At 41.4% G+C, this 23,430-nt stretch overlaps 1 protein-coding gene across 1 annotated transcript; it reads right to left on the bottom strand.

Annotated features, from left to right (window-relative positions):
* Positions 1-482: 482 nt before the first annotated feature.
* Positions 483-15,903, bottom strand: chrna6 (cholinergic receptor, nicotinic, alpha 6). Its single transcript, XM_040146107.1, has 8 exons — positions 15,837-15,903; positions 10,867-11,006; positions 9,854-9,898; positions 6,557-6,666; positions 4,763-4,970; positions 3,295-3,906; positions 1,971-2,243; positions 483-608 (listed from the first exon to the last, which is right to left on the bottom strand). Exons 1-8 carry the CDS (start codon positions 15,901-15,903, stop codon positions 483-485), a joined length of 1,581 nt encoding a protein of 526 aa, XP_040002041.1.
* Positions 15,904-23,430: the final 7,527 nt, after the last annotated feature.

Below are 23,430 nucleotides of genomic sequence, written 5' to 3'. Positions count from 1 at the left end.
GTAAATTTCCAGACCCATGAAAACAGAGATAAGTTTAATACCTTTGAAGTGACTATCTTTAACAGAATATAATCATAATAAAGTAAGGCTGAAAAGAAAATAATTCTTTGTTGATATTGCATTATCCCCTTGCTTTCTGTGAAGATTATCCAAAGGCAGAGTGCAGTGTCTGCATTATTAGTTTCTATGGCAATGATTTTATTTTTTACCAGTAAAACAAGCAGCCTTAAAAGGCATAAAATGACGGCTTACAACTTCTGTTCATGTTACATAGTTTACCAACCAGCCTGCAAACCTTACAAAAAACGTTTTACTTCAACTTCACTGCTTACGTCTGCGAAAGGCAAGAAGCAAAACCAGCACACCAGATAGTGCTTTAGGACTCAAAACTCGTTTCTGATTCGTCAACTGAGAACTGAGAGTTAGTCACTTGTTCAGGATTGGTTGACACAGGGTGGCAGCAAACCCTGATTGGTCAGCAGTTATGAGACAAATCCAAAAAGCGGCTGGAGGAAGAGGCCCACGGTTCCCAGGACGCACACGGTCACAAATACCCAGAGGAAGATTCTATCAATCACCATGGCAACGTATTTCCAGTCATCCTCCACCTGTGAGCGACGGACGGGACAAACCAAAAAGTGTGAGAAGCCAGAGGAAAGTGTCAGTGGTGACAAATGATGGATGGAAGTTGAAGACAGATTTTTTTGAAAAGCAGGTGAGGAAAGGTGCACAGCAAGAGAAAAATGGGAGATCCAGAATCTCAGAAGGTGGGAGGTTGTGGGAGTTGATTAGATGAGGTTAAGATTACACAGCACGGATGGAAAGAAAGAAGAAGAGAAAAAAGAGGAAGAGAGAAAAGAGTTGAACATTTCTTGTAAGCCGACAGAAAATTGATACATAATTTACACAGGAGGAAATTACTATGATAATCACATTCAAACTACAGCGTCAAAAGAAGTGACAGGCGTTTTTTGACAAAGCTGATTGAGCCACGAGTTTTGCATATCAAAGGCTGCTTCTCCCCTTCGGGAAATTTCACCCACAGTATTTATAACTGATGGAGAGAGGAGGGAGAGCTCTCCACTCAAATCTAAAATGATTTGGTTCCGGTTTATGCTATTGTTAACTTATGGAGCAGGTAAGGATCTGCAACAATGCTGCCCAGAATCACAACAGAGCTCGCCTAGGCAAACACTGCTTAGGGTGTTTTTGCATGAATACATTATGCATCGAACACACTTGCTACGTGTTTTGCTTTCTCTGAGCGATTGTAGATTTATGCAAAGTTTAGAAACACTGGAATATCATATTTCCTATGAGGCTTGATTCTGAAGTTTTGTCAGGTACTGTATTTCCTAAAATGGCAAAACTCAAAATTGCAGCAAAAAGACTGCACATTGTGAATATTATTATTATTACACTTGAGTTAAATTCAGGAGTCGGTTTTATGACAAAACAGCAGCAAAAGTTGTCTTGTGTGAAGGCCCCAGGGCTTCTCTCTGGGCTTGCATTGTAGTGTGTTGTATCTTTCAGGGATACTTTTGGTTTATCACAATTTAGCATTTATTTAAAGCTGATATAAACTCCTCTATGAACCAGCGTCTACTAAAGCTTACTGACATTTAAAACAATTTGTATCTTAATTATTTTGGACAAATGCAGAATTTTTGAATAATTTTCTTGGGATTGACTTGGATTATTTGGTAGAAAGAGCAGAAACGAAAGTGGTTTTCTTTGTTGAATTGTATGCTTTTACTTTGCTGATATGAATACATGTAATGAAACACTTTTTCAGTATATTTGTGTAAAACAAACTCTTGACGGTGTGTCTGTACACGTGTGTGTTTTTTGGAGGATGTGAATACAGCAGCAGCTCCAGATAAAAAGCCTACATTGCATTTAATTCCTCTTTTCTTACTATAAGATGACATTCAGAGTGATCGCTTACAGTGAAAATAACAATGACTAACCTCTTTGGCCTTGTTGCGGCTCCTCATGTTCTCAGCGATGTACTTGACGCTCTCGATGGCCTGTTTAATCTCAGGTGAAACCACAGAAAAGGCCACCACTGTGTTGATGCTCTGCGGACTCAGCTGATGCGTCATCTTCGCCGTGTCTGTTGTTTCTGGGGTCTCCTTCCCATGCTGGCAGGGGCACGGGCATTTCTTCCCAGTGCAGCCCTCCATGGAAGAGAGCTTACTGTCCCCAAACTCCAGACAGTTCAGGGAGCCCCCACCAACCTGCTGGCGATCACAACCACAATTCAGATTACATTTTACATTCGGCTGTACCTCAGAGTAGACACTGTTGGGTAATATTTTCGCAGTTTCACAGGCGCGAGATCTCTGGGATATATCTGTGGGATCTTAGCAGTACAACTTTTACAAGGTAATGTCATGGAGACACTTGTTTCTGTCCAGTGATTTGGGGAGTAAAACTTTTGGCTTTTTTTCCCTCAGAGCTCTTATTGCTTACCCTAAAGAATTTATTGAATCTCACCGTATGTGTGGGAGAGCTGTATTTAAATTATTTACTAGTACAGAGAAGTTGTTTTCGTGGATCCACCTGGCTGTACTTGCAGGAAGCAAGTAGCTAGATCCCAAGGTGTTATAGTATTGATTTTGCTTGTGTTGAACGGGGAATTAAGTCAAAACTACCATGTTCTAGTCAAAGCCTGGCTGCCTTTTCCAAAATATTGATTGCAACACTTTTTAAAAACGTTTTAAAGTTTAGCCACATCAATGATAGATTGATTTTTACAAATTAGAAAGTTACAGTTTGGAGAGAAAGAATTCATCTGGGACAAAGGAGTTGAGCTCCTTACACGTGATCACTCACAGAATTGCTTTGTGCCAGCATGAGCCATGGTTTTTCAATAGAGAGAGTGAAGACGCCCAAACCCGAGCAGTCCTCCCCTCGGTGTTGTTTAATTCTTCAAATTTCGTCGCATGTTGATAAACCTACACAACCTTTTCCCTCTGCATTGTTCTTTTTGCCAGACAGTCATGTATGTGATCGTGCCTTAGAGATACTGTAGGATTCTGAGGGTTTTATCCTCTCACACACTTTCTTTGAGAATATTCACTTACATAAAGAAAGTGTCAGATGTGTGAATTGTCCTTGGTGTGGGAGGCTTTTCGCTATTCCAGATTTCTAGTTGGCGTCCAGGTGGCTAGCCTAGTATGGCCACTTCAAGGTGAACTTCTGTGGTTTATTGAACAAGCCCCGGGTGACATTTAGGTCAGAACCTTAAACAAGTAGTCAGCAAGTGTATAAGGGGTAGGGACTATTTACCTGCATCAAGCTATTCTTCCTTTTCCTCCCTCCTTTCCCTCCTCCGCCTCCTCCTCCCCCTCCAGCTCCTCCTGCCTCCCCACTGCTGTCCAACCCCCCAGCCTTGCTGTCTTCATCAATCGGTCTCCGCATCAGCATAATCCTCGGCAGCACTTTGAGAAATACAGAGCGCACCCAACCCGGCATAGTGTGGGTCATGGGCGTGCGGTAGTGTACATTCAACACAAACACGGTGATGACGATGCTGAGTGTGACGAAGATCATTGTGAAGAGCAGGTACTCTCCAATGAGCGGGATGACCAGCGACGTGGAGGGGATGGTCTCAGTGATAACGAGCAGGAACACAGTGAGGGAGAGCAGGACGGAGATACAGAGCGTGACCTTCTCTCCACAGTCAGACGGGAGATAGAAAACCAGCACTGTGAGGAAAGAGATGAGGAGGCAGGGGATGATGAGGTTGATGGTGTAGAAGAGTGGCAGGCGCCGGATGTAAAAGGAGTAGGTGATGTCTGGGTAGATCTCCTCACAGCAGTTGTACTTGATATCGTGCTTGTAGCCGGGAGCGTCAATAATTTCCCACTCGCCGCTCTCCCAGAAGTCTTTCAGGTTCACCTAGGGGGTGGATAAATGGATAAGTGGATCTTAAAATAAAAACATGTAATGATATAACACTAGAACAACATTCAGGGGCAACTTACTATATCTTAAAAGGACCATGTCAGTCAATATGATACATACTGTATAAGGCTTATGGTTTTGGTTTTTACCATTTTTTTTCACTGATAAACATTAATTTTTAAGATGGTGCAAATAAACTTAAAACCAACCATTTGTGTCCACGTGCACCCCAAACTTGTTGCTGCAGGGAGAAGCTGGCCACTGTAGTTTACAGTAAATAAGGCCATCTTGTTACAGCTCTTTACAGTTCAGAAACTCTATAATAGGAAGTGTGGAGGAAAATTGGCAAAAAAAAAATACAATTGCAGCCTGTGATTGTCCCTCTATGTAAGGGAAAAAACAAAATGGGTTCCAAATATTACTTTTAAAATTCAATAATGTGGATTTTCACTTCAAAAATGCTGGCTCCTACACCTCCCATAATGCAACGCATTAGCATTTTTAATTTCACTCACCCTGCCTCCTAAATCCCACTGTGTGAAAAATCCATGCTCCTCACTTTATGACAATTTTTTGGGAAATATTTGACAAGGTAACCCTTATTACATCACAATGACATCTTCAGGGTTATTTTCTCAGACTTTAGGAAGTTCCCTCCAGAGCTGCAGAAGACATTATACAACTGTTTTCACAGGCTGAGTAGAGCTCTCTATTATCAGTAAACCTGTATGTGTAAAATCGGTGGAGTTCCCCTTATGCATCCCCTAAATACATGAAGGCAGGACAGAAGGAAAAACGATGAAATTGATTAATTGTGATAGCTACACAACCCAATAACACTGAAACTGACCTTGGACCCAATAAGTACCAGGTCAATCTTGGCTTTGTCATAAGTCCAGGAGCCAAACTTCATGGAGCAGTTTTGATAGTCAAAGGGGAAGTAGGTGATGTCCATGGGGCAGGAGGATTTGAAAATGGCTGGAGGAACCCAGGTGATGGTACCATCAAACTTCAGCAGAGCCTTGGTCTTATCCTCCACAAGGAAATCACCTACAGCGCTGTATATGATGTGTGTGTGTGTGTGTGTGTGTGTGTGTGTGTGTGTGTGTGTGTGTGTGTGTGTGTGTGTGTGTGTGTGTGTGTGTGTGTGTGTGTGTGTGTATAATCAAGCAGAAGTAATCCCATGGCGGAGAAGGTATGATGAGATATGATCAAGAATATGTGGGTGTTGAATAGGACACAAAGGTTAGAGGAAGGCAGAGACATAAAACAATAAGAGGAGAGGTGATGAGAAAATGGAAGCGAGGAACACAAGAGAGGGGAGAAGATAAAAAAAGTGAGGTTATGGAGGTAGGAAAGAGAGCATTAGGATTAAAAAAAAGAGGACAATGAAACTGCATTGCACAATATTGTGAACTGCCTTTGATTAACATCATTAATCGCTATTGTAAGTAGAAAGAGAAATTAGTCCACAATTAAGTGAATTGAAATTGAGAGAATAGAGCACAACAAAACACTGACCATGAAAAATAGACAATCGCGTTAGCCTATTTAAATGTTATTAGGGTATAGTCTGTCACAAAGTGTCACAGCCAAAAGACATTTGTGCTTCAAAAACGTAGACATTAATGTAATATTTTGATGATCTTGATAATATAACAAGTTCTTATACAGGAACAACATTGGGTTGTTTGTCACTGCTTTCCAAAATTACCCATATGACCATTACAAAAATGATTCACATGAGCATTTTCTGATCTGCCATCTCTATGGGTAAGGTCTAGTTAAGTTTAGGTAATCATAAACTACATGCTTAAAGCAGCAATTGATTTTTGTCAACTTAGAGGAGCAAACACAATTCAGTTTGAGTGGAGTTTCTGGTGACTTATGAATGTGATCCCATACTCACTCTTGTTCTAGCATAGTTTGGTCTCCACCAGAGCCTGAGGGAATCGTCTGTCTCTTTAGCTGCTAAATGTTACGCTTTGCTCACAACCTAGTTGCTAAATTTGTCCATCTGCTGTTTGGTGCTGGACAGGTAGTGTACCGTGAGTTTAGTAGAGTTTTTTGGTGAGAGGAACTACCTGCTGCTGCTGAAAACAGGGTTGATGAGAGCCATGGGACTGAACCAAAACAGTCAAGTTGCAGGCTGTAAAACCAAAACAATGAGCTGAAAGAAGCTAAACTGCTTCACAGAGCTGAGGGGAAGTTGGGTGATAATTCTCTGTGGATATATCACTACGAGAGATGCCTTTTACATTACATGTATACATTTGACCCATTGCTATTATAAAAATATTGATTGGTGCAGTTTTAAAGTTGTGTTAAAAGAAACCAGTGTTGACAGTTAAAAGAGCACAAGATACAAAACACATTCTCTGGTGTCAGAGACTTTGTTTTTCCAACCATCCACCCTAACATCTTCTTAAGGGGATTTGAGGCACTATAGCATCATTATTTTATTTTCGCCGTTGTTCCTGACAACCATTATTCATTATTTGCATGGCCACAACTTGTCAGGAAAACATAAACATATTTAATTTTAAGTGTTATATACAGCCAATACTGTTTTTCTTCTAGTGTCTAAAAATGATCCTGGTAATTATGACGGCGTGTAAGCTAATGATAATGTTGACAGCCTCACTTGTTGTAGAGCACAATGTCAGGTCTCCAAATCTTGTTTGATGGAACTCTAATGAACTCAATCCCGTCAAACTCAGCCGGCATCCATCGCAGCTTGTAGTCATTCCAAATCTGAAAGTGAAGAAGAGAAAAGCCTTTTGAACATACTGGGGAGTCAACCATCTGTTTTGTGTTTTGCATTGGACACTGCACACAGTTTCAGTCACTGGAGACATCCTCCTTAATGGGAATATTTTGAAATATGTATTTATACTGCAGGCAGAACTTCCTTTGATGTTTCACAGTACATGCAAATAAGGATTTTATAGCAAACTAGAGACCATCTTGTGATGGGATCACACCAGCAGGGAACCCCGACCCATGGTTAATCTGTAGTCATTACTACTTTATTACACGAGTACTCAGTACTCATTTGTCGGACCACACCGATCTTCAAACTCAGCCTTTATGTTGATCTCAGCTACACACCTGAAAGGTTTTGTGACTGTATCTTGCACGGGTGTGATGCTGTCGCTGTGACAAAATCTGTCCACAGACAGACAGATAGACATATAAACACCTGTCAAAGTACTCAAACCCACCTCTGTGGTACTCCCCGCTACAGTGGGTGTCTCCAGGACCACATTTTGCCATGATGACACACACACACACACACACACACACACACACACACACACACACACACACACACACACACGCACAAACACACACACACACACACCAGTACTGCTGTCACAGCTAGTAAAAATCTAATGTTTATAGACAGAGACATGAGTTTCACTGAGCAGTAGAGTGCTTTCATTGCTTTTGCAGTAAAACTCGAGCAAACATGTATTTATTGTTTTATGCAATTCCTTCTGGGAATAGAATCACAATGTAGCCGTTTTTCAAACAAATAATAACACTTTAATAATAATCACAGCTCAGAGGAGAAGGGGAAAATATAAGTAAATAGTTCAATGAAATAGTTGAAGGATGAATGCGTTCACTTTACTATCCTGTCAAAATACCTACGGGTAACATTTCATGAGCCGTAGATCCATTAGTCTTGGTTATTTGCATGTCATTCAAGATGAATTCATTCATTAGCAAGGAGGATTAATACCCAGTTACGACCTGGGAGCTGTTTAATTAACCACTTCATGCTACACTGGCTTTTCCATTTATCTATCCTGGCAGTTTGCATTATGATTGGCTGGAAATGTAATTCCTGATAGGTCAAACTGAACGGCTTTTTTTTTTTTTTCCAAATATAGGTGATTCAACATTTAACAATCACTGGCAGAGTGCTGAACAGATAGATAGGCAGTCACCATCAACCATCCACCATTCTCACAAATGAGTAAACATCTTAAACCGTTCTTTAGTATGGACTCAGTTAGGGACTGTAGTAACGCAAAAAAGGCTTATTTAATTTTTCTTTGTCCAATGGTAACGTAGTCGGACTTTTTAGGAGAGCGGGGAAGGGCCTTTTTTTTTTCTCCTGACACAATCAAACAACACAGGAGGATAATTCCTTTAGTGAGCCTAATAACCTTTCATTTAGTAGTTAGAGAGTTGCTGGAATGACCGGCATGCAAATTTTGTCATCTTTACCATAAAATTGGCTAATTTCATTTCACCTCTAATGCTATTGTTCCATGAAACGTATATTAAATTACGTATTATGGAAGCAAAATATAGGATTATCTCGAGTCCTATATTTTGCCTTTCCCAACTACAAATAGTTGAACAAATTATTTTGTGATACAGAGGAGAGGATCTGACTCGACAGCTTTTATCTGAATGTTTACTGAGAAACAGAGCAAACAATCATAAGATTGATAAAATAAATACGACATGAAATATATTTTAGAAGTATATTTCATCCTTTATTTATTTATTTAATTGCTGACTTGTTCATTTAATTTAGGTACAGATATTCATATTTTTCATTTTAATATTATTTAAATTCCTATCAATACATATATCTAATTATTCTCTTATGTTTGTATTCATTAATTAATCAGTCAATAAATGTAATTGTTTAATTCATGGATAAAATTCCGACCCATCTAGTCTTTAATACAGCCTTGGGTTCAGCCTAATGTTATAATAATTTTCATACAGGCCCTTGGCATACTTGATTAGAATTGACCGGTTTATAAGGGATAAAAGAAGTAAAAGAGGAAAAAAGAGGATACAGGAGACATGCATCAGAGAGAAGAAATGATTGAAAGATAGAAAAAAGATAGAATAGAAAAAAATCAAGCACACATAGTGGCTGTAGTACACTATTTGTACTAGTTAAAATGAAGTTATCTTATCCCTTACATAAAAGTAAGCAATGGAGCTTGGTTTTAAGGATTATATAGTGAACAAATTTAGAAACACTGTGTTGCTGTTACAGAGGGAATCACCTGCAGTGTTACTGCAGAACAGATGCAATAAATTCATCAAGGGAGGCTTTCTAAAATGGCTTCCACTGAAAACCCACTGGCTGCGATTCACACTCTGTATGAGTGACTGTGGTTTTGACGCAGCTTCTCATAATTGATGCCTTGTTTTAAATAAACAGCCAAGCCATTAAAAGCAACAAACGGGATTAGCCTGTACTAGCCTGTCAAAGCCTTTTAATTGGAGAACTCAGAGATCACAGAATGACCCTATCAACCACTGAATCGCATCAGCAACCAACTGCTGTTTTGCCATGTAGTGCAATTAGTCTGATTTAATTCATGGCAATGGCTATAATGTTTATAGTAAGTTGTTTTTTTTTATAAGAGAAATACAGATGCAGAACGGGGAAAAGGAAGAGGGAAAGAACCACAAGGTATCAGAGAGGTAGCGGTTTGGAGGACAAAGACAAAATGGGTTATTTCAGAGGATAGCTGGCTGTGTGAGGTCAGGAGTTCAAGGTCTGTGGCTATAGATCTGCTGAGTGACAGAGCGTGACTAACCATAATGCTAACATTCATCACCAGCTGACTGCATCCAAGTGTATCTGAGATATCCTTGTTTTCTTGTTCACTTGTCCTCTCTTCTTTCTTCTTACTGTGTTTAAGATTTCAATGGTGTATGACACTCAGACACACACACACATTACACACAGACACGAACGCACACAGGGAGAGAGAGAAACCGAGGGTGGCATGCCATAATGATGTCTGCTTAGTATGTATAGATACGTGCTAACACACATGACCCCTCCTCAAGCTTCACATCCCTCTGTCTCCACAGACCCCAAGATGGGGTTAGGTAAATGAACATGTTGTGTGTTTAAGTGTGTATCTGTGTGTGTTTGTATGTTTATACTTACATGCCTGAGCCATAAGTTTGTTTCCATGATCTGATTCACCTCATCCTGCAGAGACACGGAGAAGGAAGGGAGCTTGTTAGCCAGCAGAACGACAGTGTGTGTGTGTGTTTGTGTAAGACAGTGTGTCGTTGGTACAGCAGCAGAGTGTTAAAACAAGAGAGACAGGAATAAAAATCCCCATTTTTAAAAGAATTGGAATTCATCCTCTAATCTTTGTTTCCTCTAAAGCTGGAGTCGAATGAGTGAAAAGGTCAACTATGAGGAATTTAATAATAGATGGAGAGGTTACAGATGTCAGTTCCTATCTACCTTCCTCCATGATCCTTATTCAGGTTTCCTTTGCAGTCCTGTGATTCTCAGAATTCCACATTAAGCACATACAGAGATGCATCAGCCACATATACTGTATACAAGCAGAAAATATAGGCACAGACAAACACATAGTGACACATTCATTGAGTGTGCCCACACGTGCACATATGCACGCTCACCTTTAAATTAATCTGACCTTGCTGAGCAAGCACATATAGCTACATATCGGTCCAGTCTGAAAACGGTTCCTGCAGGCAATTTTCTCTTAATCTGAGGATTTCCATTCTGAGCTGAAATCCTCTTTTCACTGGGGGATGTGCAGCAACCACCCCACCCCACCCCGTCCCCCAACAGCGTTAAACTTAACATCGCCAGAACAAAACAGCAGTGTATAACAAGACCGTGTGCCATTTTTGGAATCCATGAAAATTAACAGACTAAATAAAGGCTGTATTCACTTTCGGCTTTCACTTGTCTCGTTCCGCAGCTTATCTTTTTAGCTTTTCTGTTTCAAAGGTAGGAAATATGATCAAGATTCTCGTGGGAAGACATCTCACAGTTCACACACACTCACATACTCTTGAGAGGAGGCTCTTAGGGAAACATTTTTGACACATTCACCTTTGTTCATATACACTTGACATACAGAGCAGTATGAATAGAATGTGCAGAGGTACTGTGTGTGTTGGCATGTAGCTTACTACTTTGACCAGCTGTGAGATGGAAACCTCAAACTCCACAGTGACGGGGTCAGAGACGTTCTCCACTGGTCTGATGAACTGGTTATATCTTCTGAACAGTTTCCTGAACAGTCGGTCCTCCGCCTTGGATGAGAAGCATTCTAAATGGGCAGAGAGAAGGGCAGAAAGAGTGATCAGTGCTGGGATGAAGGAATTTCTATAAAAAGAAGAATTGTTAGAAACAAATGCAGCAAATCCAGTATAAGTCGTCCACAGTCCTCCAATTATATTCAACCAAGTCATGCTACAAATAACATTTATGAGAAATTGAGAGAAAAATAGATATCAGCTTCTTCTGATTTTGATGCAGTGTCACATTAGTAAGTCCTTTGAGTTCGTGGAATTAACGTTTTATGATATTTGATTAATCTTCTCTAACGAAGTCTCTTTGGATCATTGCTTCTCTGCTTAGATCATCAGAGTCCACTTTGAACAAGTCTGATATTAGATAACTTTTAGGGTGTTTCTCTCTGTGATTGGGCTGGTTTAAACAGAGTTATAGCATTGAAGAATGTTTATTATGGAAGCCGAGAGCAGCCATGTCCATTCGGAATAGTCTGTTTTTTTTTTCATTTTTCTTATTCTCTTACATTCGTTTTTCTGATACTACTCCGACAGGGAATATGAGAAAGGGAGGAAAAATCACTTCGTCCTGGGCAAAGATGCCTCACACTGTCCTTTCTTATTTCAGTCTCACCAATTCAGTTTACTTCAATTTAGTTCGGTTACCCATGAGACTTTTGTCATTAGCTCCTGTATTCAAACCCATCCCCTGCCCTCTACACTTAGATTTAGTGATGTCTTGATAGACCTTCTCCCGCTTTTAGGATCTCCCAGTAACTCACTATTCACCAACACTGTTCCCTAATCTTTTAAAGTTAGAGAACCAAAGCTCAACCCTGGAATTCTCAATCATTACAGGCCAATTTTTGTTATTAGGCATTTTGAAATCAAATACCGCTGAAACGCTTTCAGTAGTTTTTGACACAACATGCTATCACATTGTCAGCAATCCCATATTAACATCCAGCTTGCATCATTGTCATGGTTTAATTTATCTGTGTAACATGCACTGTACAATGACAATATTTCTATATATTTTTTATTATACATCTGTTATGCCTCACGGTTACGGCTAAATGCATGGTGGAGGTTCTGAGCTTTGAGGATAGTCCAACATGGAATCAGTGGATTTAGGCTGTTTGAGTACAGTCCAAAGACTCATTGTCATAACTGGAAACCATTGTAACTGACCTGAATTCTTGAATTTATCGTCCACTGTTGCAGTTCATCAAGTAAGAGCAAACAAACTTTTGGGTGGAGTACCACTTTGAAAGGCCCAAGAGTCATACTGTCTGCTTATTTAGGTAGCATTATGGGCAGGTGGTATATTGCCATACCCAAGACATCCTGCAATAGAATCTAATTTAAACTCAAATAAAATGGAATCCAAATGGAGATAAATCACAGTGACAAGCATGTCCTCTTCTCTTCCCCTGACTAAAGGTAAATATAGATAGGTAGGTATTGTCAGCTGTGGGGTTCATCCTGCATGAGAACACAGTCATTATAATTTACCTAAATATGGGTATGTGTTTGGCCACACTGCTGCTTAAGTGCTGTATACATAATCACAATATGAAAGGCCTTGTTTCCTGATTATCCAGGAAGGAACCTAGAAGGCCTGAGGCACAATCTCAGAGCGTCTACCTACTGGACAAAGCACGGCAAGCTATTTTAACCGACTGCAGAGGAGATGCAGACTGCAGCCTGAGGACAGGAGATGAAGTGCTGAAAGTTATTTGTAGCACATCGTCCATGTTACTTAAAAACACTGAGGTCTCCCAAGTATTGTAACGATGCTATAGGTTTATGTTAAAATACCAATCAGAACTGTCACTAATTCAAAATACTTAATTGTTGGAGTTGTAAACAAAACACTATGGCATAGTTGCTAAATTCATCAAAAATTGATTCAGATTCCAAAAGTGAATGAATTTAAAATCATAATCTTATGATTTTAATAAAACCAAACTCTACACCTCCAACTGCTTAGCAACTACTGTCTGGAAAGCTACTTGTGCCGTAGTTTGTTGGCCGCACTGGAAACAGAACCACCAGGGAGGAGGAGGGAAGGAGAGCCCATGTGAAAATGGGTAAAGGATGCAAGGAAGAAACAAATTAACCGATAGAAAAACAAGGAGAGGAAGCACTAAGATGAAGAAGTGTACCATTCAGAAAAACTTTGTAGAACATGTGTCACCTCAAAGACACCAGCAGATCTTGCCTCGAGGTGCTTGTGTTGTTTCTCCCCTAAACTCTTTTTAAATACTATCCTCATTTGACTAAAACCAGCCAAATTGAGTTTGGGATAGATGAGTGGAAAATCTCCTAATTAAAATGGACTTCTTTGGAGAAGGCCTTGAAATCCTAATGATGAAACACTGCTGACCCTATTACATCAAGATCCGTCCCTCAAAGGCAAGAGATAACACCCTTCATGCGGACAACAATGACACCAGAAACCCAGCTGGTGCTGAACTCCTGGTGACAGCCCTCTGGAAAGAGCCACAAGAATTAAAAAAACCAACAAAAAAAACCCCACCAAGACAAGGAGAGGAGAGGAGAGGAGAGGAAACAGAGACACACTGAAAGCCAAGCCTTCTTAAGATGTCACTCAGAAGATTATGTGAATCCAGGCTCCTAACCTTCTGTCTGTTAGCTGCCAAGCATGTGCTAATGCTATGCTAAATAGAGTTTAAAGGAAGCATGCTGCTAAACACTGCATCTGATCCATGTCTGACAAAAAAGGAAACATTTCAATACACAACGTTGACAGTAGTATTTTTTGGACAAGCACATGAAATAGAAAAGAAAGGGAGGAATGAAGGATAGAAGAATTTAATTTTAATTAAAAGAAAGGAGTAGATAAATTAGACGGACTAAACTGTCATGGTGCTTCATCGCCTTGTTAGTATAATTACAAAGGCAGAGCTGCCATCTGCTACACGTCCACTGACTAAACCAGACCTTTGATCAAAACAGGATCCTGCATTTACATGCTCACACACACAGACAAACACACACACACACACACACCCACACACACACACACACACACACACACACACACAATGATTCTGGTAGAGGAGGGTATACTGAGAGAAATAAGTCCTAGTACTGGTGAGAAATGCATGTATCATGATGAATAAATAAAAACAAGATTTACAAAAGTGTGTGACGATTTTTACATTAATCACTATCATGCATGCATCTTGCTATCACCTAACAAATACTACGACCAACTAAATAACTTGGTGAACCCCTCTTTCACACAGCGATTGTCCAATCATATCTCAGCAACTATACCAAGGCACGGCAAGTCTGTCAAGCTTTGGATTTTTTCCAGATGTTGATGTGATGTGTATGGTGCTGTTAGTAGGAGCAACACAAGAGCAAAAGTGTAAGGAATGGATTAAACAGTGTGCTTGTCTGCTCTAATGTAAGATGCAATCGTTAACATGTACAGCTAGCTTACTGCAGAGAGCAGAAATCAACCACTACTTCCAAAGCCAGAGTCCGTATCGTTTACCAGCTAAATCCACTTCTGGGGTTACATGTTATGCTTTATAAAAAAAAAAAAAAAGCCTGTTCACAACAAGTGCATCTACTGTGGGGAGGCGTGTCCTGGATGCTATATTAGGATCCAATTTTCAACCGACTCACCAAGTTAATATTTATTAGCTCGCTAGCAAGAGTTGAGGAAATCTGCCAGAGACAGCAAAACTGATGGTCAGTGTGGGTCTTTTTTCCATAGTTTCGGCCATATTTCCTATCAGTCATACTAACATGTTCTCACTAGGCTAATCACTAATAGAAGTCAGTTGAAGCAAGAAACACAAGTACCAGTCAGATAACTGGCCTTTCCCATGGCAGACGTGTTGACTGGTCATAATAGGACAAGCACAGGTGTTACTATAAACGATAACAATGGCTCTGCTCCATTCAAGTGTCCCAGTATGTCATGACTGTGAGACAGTGAGCCGGCATGCACAAATACCAGCACCCTGAAACTGAAGCAAAAATGGAATTCAGCCATCATTTACAGCAGAGCTTTTCCTACTGTGACATGTCAAAATGTTTTCTTTGAAAAAAGCCTATTGGCATAAGTTTTTATTTATAAGTTGTTATTGTGAATGGCATTTAAAATCTTCCCAGTTTACATCATTATTAAACAACTGACATTAGCTTTGTCAGTTGCTTCAGTAAACTATGCAACAATTACAATTGCCAGTTACTGGGTGAAAATATTTTACTACAAATCTCTATGTAAGAATTAGTTTGTGTGATGCAACCTGTTTTAATTCAGTAAAGCGTATATATATTTATATACGCTTATTATATTATATATTTACTTCGTACCTAGGCTCAATTTGAAGACCAGCCGGTGAAACTGGCTCCTTTCTGTACTATTTCTGTAGCCTACTGTTTTTTTCATGTTAAGCATTTAGAGGCTGTGTCCCTTCAGTATTTCTTTCCTGGCCAATGCCTGAAATCATGCTTTTTGACTAGCCTTTTTCCAAACATGATAACTATTTAAACATAGGAAGCACCATATGTGTCTCTTGACATGGCTGTATAGCTAGGTAGTTTCTAGCCATGCTACCAGCATGGCTCTAGGGATGGCAACTCCAGCACTTTGGTCCAGAAGGAAAATTTCTCAACATAAACCTTTGGTACAGATATCCGAGGCACCCAGAGGATGGATTGTAAAGATTTTGGTAGTCCCCTGACTTTTTTTCTAATCCCACCATGAGGTTGACATTCGTGGTTTTGAGTGAAATGTATCAACAACTATTGAACAGGTTATCAGCAAATTCAGTACACGCATTCATGTCCCCCACCGGATGCATTGTAATAAGTTCGGTGACCCCTTGACACTATTTGTACCGCCATCATCAGGTCAAATTTTATTATTCGCCCCATACTTTGGTTCATGACCTAATACCTGCAAAACTAATGACATTTCCATCAGCCTCAGCTGTACTTTCTGTGCAAATGTTAGCATGTAAACACTCCGAACTAAGATGGTGAACATAGTAAACATTATACCAGCTAAACATCGGCATTTTAGCATTGTCACTGTGAGCCTGTAAACATGCTGACATTAGCATTTAGCTCAAAGCACTTCTCAGAGCCACTAGCATGGTTATAGACTCTTAACTTGTTCATTAACGGATGAGATTATCTTTCTGATAGGACTTTGTAACACAAAATTACAAAAAAATAAGCTAGTTACAGTTTATGATAGAGGAAAGAAGAGGAGAGGAAGGAAGAGGACTCGTGATTACAGCAACACCAGCAGCATGTACTCTTATTGAACTCAAAAGCACAGCTCAGTTATTCAACTAAATGTGCAGAATCTGTCAAAACTCACTTAGAAAGCAAGTTACTTCAAATATTGATATAGAGGTATATAATGCACCCAAGACGTGGAGGTCAACTTGCATACTGTTAAATAGTCCAGAGATGACTGTCATTCAGGATGATGATAAGAGAGTGAGTATGAGGAGAAGGGAGAAGAGGAAAAGGGGGGAGGCAGGAGAGGAGTGAAGGACGGATAATAAGTGATGGAGGAAAAGAGACCATTTTATGGGCTGGTTGATCGGATACTTTAAAAGCCATTTAGCCTTCATTCTCCCCTGAGCATGCAAATGCTTTTAAAGGAGAGTGTGTGAGAGAGACGAAGGAAGCGAGAGAAGGACAGGGTGAGAGAGTGTCTTTACTTTTACATCTTTATTATGTGCAATGCTTATATGGTAAGCACTGTATAGAGGAATTATTGCTTTGCTGTGAGTGGCTCAGCTGGTACTGTTTGTTTTTCCTTGTGTACCAGTAAAGCTCATCTGAAACGAGCTGAATGCAGCTGACAGAGATTAAATGGGAGGAGGAAAGTAAAGAGAGGGAGAGAGACAGCAGAAAGGATGGAGATAAAACTGAGTGAGATGAAGTAGAAAGATGATGACAGCAACAGAACCTGGGAGATTTGCGAGTGAGAAATTGTGGTGGAGGCACAGACAGGTGCAAAGAGCCAGAGAAGATAGGATAGTGGTGCAAGACTAGGACTGTGTGTGTGTGTGTGTGTGTGTGTGTGTGTGTGTGTGTGTGTGTGTGTGTGTGTGTGTGTGTGTGTGTGTGTGTGTGTGTGTGTGTGTGTGTGTGTGAATGTTATTTCTCACCAAAACTACATTCTGTCAAAACCTGCTAACAACTTTCTTTCATTTGTTCTTTTCTTTCATTCTTTCTCTCTTCCTGTCTTTCTTCAGCAGATTAAGTCACTAATATAGGTACAATATAGTTCTATTAAAAGCCGTACGAATCTCACACACAAGACTGCACACGTATCTGTGTGCTCACACATTTTTATGCAGAAAGAAAATGAACTAATTTCACCTTCAAAATGAGCAGATCAAATAGAAATGGCACAGCTTTCCCTCAAGGCGTACTCCCTAAAAAGTGGGTTACGTGAATTCAAATATGTTTCATGTGAGAGAATCATTCAGCCTTTTATTGTGTAATATCTCAACAATGGTTTTCTCATTTAAAAATGGACATTTTGTCCTGATTGGGTGTAAAAGAGACCCAGAAATGTCCCTTTGGTCCATCCAGAGTGAGAAAATCAGGCTTCATTGATGTGTCTTCTTCGGGACGGTATTTGAATTATGTTGAACTAAATATGCCATTAGATAAAGGGATAAAAAATGCAACCTGTGTTGGCATGTGTGATCGTGGTTAATATATTACTTTGTTGATGAATGACGTCGGATGCGTTTTTCATAGAAATGAAGAAAATGCTCCCCCACTTTATAAATTCTGCTAAAACTGTGAAATCCAGTGAACGGGTCGGGTGTTCACGATTACGGTGTTGTGAAGCAAGCGCCACAGTGTGAGGTGTCCTCGACACATTTATCTCTGACTCGGTACGTGTTTAGCCCCACCCCTTCTGCTCTGTGTTCTGCTCTCTAAATGTTACTGTGATATGAGCCTCGTTACCACACAGTTACACACACACACACACCTCATCACCACAGTTCACTGACCGGATCATCAGTCATGCATTCAAACACATTAAGAGAACAGCCTTTATTTGAACACAAGGGACAGAATCATGAATATACCTACAGGGTGAAATAACACATTAGTAGTTGCACATTTTGAAACCACCTGAAGCAAAATATATGCTGTACATGCTGTTTACCTTTTGTGTGCGTGTTCATGTATTTTCAGTGCATTTTCATGGTTTCTGTTGGCCGACCATGCATATCCACACGGTCAGAGTTGAACAAAAGTGAACTCTGAGCTGTGAGATTACACCGGAACAGGAAATGCATGTTTGAATTTGTCCGTCGTGGAGGCTTCTGTGAAAGGGAATGGAAGACCTGGCAAATATTTGTGTGGTGGACGTTTGATGTGACCCTTCCTAAAATCATTCACCAGTGGTGTGTAGTTAATGCAACATTGGTTCCTAAACAAATTGTTCATATACTTCTAAGTTGCTTTGCCAAATATGGCACGGAAGAAATGTAACTGCTGCCCCGATCACGTCACCTAACGTTTCTTCCTATTCAGACCATGTGACATTTTTATGCTGCACAGGTGTCATAGGGTGCGGGTCTAGGTGTACAAAGCACAGGGCTTTGACACCACCCCCTGAGTTTGATATCCTGCCTCCCTTGTAATGTTTAAGGGTTCTTAAAAGCTTTCGCTTGAAACCCCCATTGACTTTGTCGACATTGAACAATGGCTACGATTTCTCTTTAAAGCAACATTTTGCAGCTATTTTACCTTAAAATAGAAGCTTCAAAATCATTTTAGATGGTACACTGACTTGTAATAGGGAGAATGGCACCTCTCTCATTCCCACCCTGCACCCCCCGAACACCCATTCTAGCACTCTTTGATTTGGGTTGAGCGGGTACAAGCGCCTGCAAGAAGTGTGTAACGCTTTACGGCACTACGTCACACACCATCAACTATGGGTCTTCAGCCAGCTATAGGAAGAAGCTAGCTCAGTATTCTCAGTACGGACGTCATGGCAGACATGAAGGGACTGGCTCCTAGCATCTACACAGCTGCCGTGGGTTCAGATGTTTTCGGTCAATCGGATTAGCCGAATGCTGACGTGACATGAGTGGACAGCGTGATTGCTGGTTTTTTACTGAGTTGATGATTTTGTGATTGTTGCCTGAGCGATTGATAGGCTTTTTTTTTCTGTACATGAGCTGTTAGCCCTCTAGGGGTACGCTGCTTCCAGTACCCTTAGACGCCCGCTAGCACTCAGAGCCCGACAGAATTTAATCCGCCAGTGTCCTGTAATTACCGCTTATGGCCGCAGAGGCCGCTGTTGCTGCTGCTCAGCAAGAGTTGCATAGTCTGGCTTTAACTTTAACCCAAGTTAACCTGAGTTTCCTAAACATAACCAGACAAGTGTCAATGATGTTTTAGTTATCACAAGAAGATATTGTAGGGAAAAGAAATTAAATACATTTACATTTTACAGATGAGTTCAGGATGAACATTACAATCGCTATAAATGTTTTGTTGTTATGTTCATGTGATGTTGAAAATGTCATCTGATGAGCATTACATTTCTCTATTCAATAATGTAATGTAATAATGTATTTATTCAGGCAATCAGGAATTTTTTGGAGACCGGGATGTTTATTTTGGGAATGTGTAAAACAATCTGTAGATGTGTACTCAGATTTCTAAAATTTGTAAATATGTAAAACAATTGGTAAATGTGTTGTGAATTTTACTTTGATTTTTTAAATATGTACTCAGATTTGAATATGTAAGTTAAACATACAAGTCCAAACCTCGTCACAGCCAAACAAACACACAGACACCTCCCAGCCAAGGGGGTCACGCATGGAATAAGAATGTGTGCAGAGGCTGATAAACCGTAAGCGAGCCTATCTGCCACCTTGCATAAATCAGATAGATGCTATTTGTGCCCTTGGAGCAAATGTTTACATTAATGCTTTGAAATGCCGCAGCATAATTACCATCTCTGCATCTATTCCACAGAGTGGCTCCAGGTCAGATTCAGGCGCTCTGCCTCAGCTGCGGTCAGTGATTAAATCGCTGGGTGCATTTCAGTAGTAGCAAATCCTTCCTTCCTTCCTTCTTTCCTTCCTTCCATCCTCCCTCTACCCCTCCCTCTCTCCTTGAGTTCGTCCCTTCCTTCCTTCCTTCCTTCCTCCCTTCCTTCCTCCCTCCCTCTCTTCCTTCCTCATCCAATCAATGCCAACTAATGGTGAAGGTCTACAGACAAAGCTGCCCCATCTTTTGTCTTTCTCAAAAAGATTCTTTTCAACCATCAATACATTCCTGATGTTGACTCCTACCCAGACCTAATTTAACGCTAAACATAACTTGTAACCCCTAAATAACCCTTTCAGAGAGGTGAGGATCCATCAAAACAACCTTAAAATGACCCCACTTCACAAAATATCCTCACTCTAAAGCTCTGAACATCTACGTTTATCTTTTCACAAAGAAATGCAAGAACAAACACACTAATGACAAATTTATACAACTTTTTATTCATGCCATAATTGGGCTAAAACGAAATAAGGTTATCAGACTTATTGAAAGACGCACATTGCCGGAGAAAGGTTTTTATCAATTGCCTGCAGACGGCCAATCTCCCCCTGACAAAAAAAAAAAGACCCTATCTTCCCTCTGTCTGTTGGCACAGGCCCTATATAACCTACAAAGTCCCTCACCAGCCGTGAACAGTAAACAAGTTCTAATCTCTTCTGGGTTTCACGACTCAAAACAAAATTTGCATTCCTCAAAATTCATTTGCCCTTCCCCGGATTGTTCGGCACCTCATTTTATCTGCCTAGTTGACAGGAAACTAAGTCATAGATGAGGTCTATCTCACGTTCATATCGAGGGAGAAAATATTTGAGATAACTTTGAATTCCTGAGGCTGAAATGGGTAAATTGGCATTCAGTCATTAGGCTGCGCTAACGGCTTTGTCCTTTCCAAAATGATAAAACTGAAAAAAAGTTGAGACTGTCTATCGACGACTTTTCTGGAGCGAAGCACCTTTTTTGGCTTTAACACGCCGGACAGGGAAATCCACCGCCTTGCTGTTGACTTCTCACGGCTGAGAGAGTAAGACAAAGTTACTGAAAAGCGTCAGACCGAGCCACCACAAAATCCCCGTCACCCGTCCAGAACCCTGACGCGCAGATCTTACACCGCGTCCTCGCCTCATCTCTCTAAACCAAAGGGTCTAAAATCCCTCATATGCCCCCAAACGCATCACATCTGCAGGATATGCAGCCCTACATACCTTGGGTTATCAAAACCACGAGAAGAAGCAGCAAAGTCTGTCTCGCCGCGGGCTGCATGTCTCCCCCCGCGTGGTTCGGGGATCCTCGTCACTTTTTTTTTTTTTCCCCTGAAGAAACTCTGTCTATTAGTCGATGAGAGGAATAATGTCAAATGGCACGAAAACGCGCGTCTCTCCCCTGGTGCCGCCTGTCTCGCTCTGTCGGCGCGCTCCTGCCTGATCTGATCCCGAACTTGACGCCGCTCGTCCCTCCTCCTCCTCCCCCCCCCTGAGCGCAGAGCTCCCCTCTGGCGCATCCATACGGACCTCACGCACGGGGAAGGGGGAAAAGCCGCCCTAACACTTGGCGGTAATGATTTGATTCCGTGGCAGGAACAGAACAGAGAGCATATGAAATAATAAAGAGTTTGAGTGTAAAGTCAGGAGAGATGTCTGACACTGGTGTGTAATAACTCCAGGCAAGTGTTGCCCTCACAGTCTGGATCGTGTAAATTGGCCTCAGTATAAATAATTCCGGTCATCCCTGGCTATATCATATCGTGTCAGCTGTGGCTCGGCTGCCAGATGTTCCGCTGGCTTTGGGAAACGCTGGCGCTACAGTGATGGTGAAGATTGGGCTGAGGGACGCGTTGTCCCGGGGGGGGGGGGGTTGTCGAGGCGGCGACGCCGCGGGTTTCAGCACCGGGGACGGCGCTTCAGTGAGACGTCACGGGCGCTGTCCCCGGTGCTGAAGGGATCTGCTTCACGTGGAGGGAGATCACACTCACTGCTCACATTTCACACCACGTCTTGTCGCACCGGGGGTAACTAAGCGCCGACATATATCGTTCTAAAGCATGTGTTATTGTATCCTGATGAGTCCGACTAATATCTCGGCGTTGTTTTAGCTTGTTTGCGGAGCTAGATCCGACACTTAGAGGCGGACCGCGTCGCCTGCTGTCCCCTTTCCCGGCCACTGCAGCGCTGCGCCGTGCTGAGGAGGAAAGTTTGTCTGCTCCGAGACCTCGTCCCCGCCTCACTGAAACGCGCAGCCGGGCATCACCCCCCCCCCCCCAGGTGCCTGTTCACCTGGGGATCGGGTTCAATTTCAGCTCGGTTTTGACGTCGCAGACCAAAGCAAGGACGGAGCCGAGCTGAACCGTGACGATCCGAACACGACCGCTCTCAGTGAGCGGGGGCGGGACGGAGCGGGACGCAGCCGAGGGACGTGTCCTGGAGGGAGGGAGAGACGGAATGTGCCTCTATGCTCGAACCCACAGACCCACGCATGCACATGCGACCTTCAGTCAAAATACCGATTGATTGGAAATGAAAGTTTGGCTTTTCGAGGTATATTTGGAACTTTTGGGCATCACAGCCCCGCTGTTCAACAGGTTCTGTTTAGGTTAATGAGTGATTTCATTATTTTATGTTCTTTTAATTATTCATACTGACAGAGGCTGATTATGAGACAATGGGGCCATGAGCAATGACACTTAAGGTCACCCCCTCCTACCTACCAGTACCACACTCGCCAATTACACATAATATTAAACTGTGCTGTACAAAATTACTATAGAAAGCCACCAGCCAAGGAAATCCGTTGTGCAGGTTCTACTGTCTTTAAGCAGAGCGGTTCTGCTGCCAGTTATATTTCAACTCTTTTACCAATTTTAATGGAGATTCGTTGCAGTGCATAGTGCAGGTGTATTTGGAGGCGAGACATGGGCAGAAATATGAGAAAGAAAAAACATTTTTTTGCATCAGACTCAGTAAAAGTAACTACACCGATATTGTCTGCCAGGACAGTCCCTTCCACCACCACCCACCTTCACATTATGCACGCCATTGTTTACAGAATTACTACTACCACTTTTTTGTGTTCTGTCTGTGATGAATAACAAACTCAATGGGTGTAGCTGTTCAGCCATCTCTTGCCCATTGAGCCAGGGCAAGAGATGTTCTGAGGAGACATCTGCTAGTTCTTGAAAATGCACTGCGGTTTGAGTATGTTCAAATAATACAATAATATTTGCCAAATAACTTATGAGGTATAAGAATTTGTTTCAATTTGGTTCTGTTGACGGGCGGTCAGGGGATGTAGTGCACTGAAAACCTACCAACACCAATTAACCACAGAGCCATGGTGCCACCCATCCAGTAGATCCAATACAAT

This window comes from Xiphias gladius, chromosome 15 (genome assembly GCF_016859285.1).
Source record: "Xiphias gladius isolate SHS-SW01 ecotype Sanya breed wild chromosome 15, ASM1685928v1, whole genome shotgun sequence".
NCBI lineage: Eukaryota > Metazoa > Chordata > Actinopteri > Istiophoriformes > Xiphiidae > Xiphias > Xiphias gladius.
Note: the sequence above shows the minus strand (reverse complement) of the source record. Positions and strands in the feature narration are given on the sequence as shown.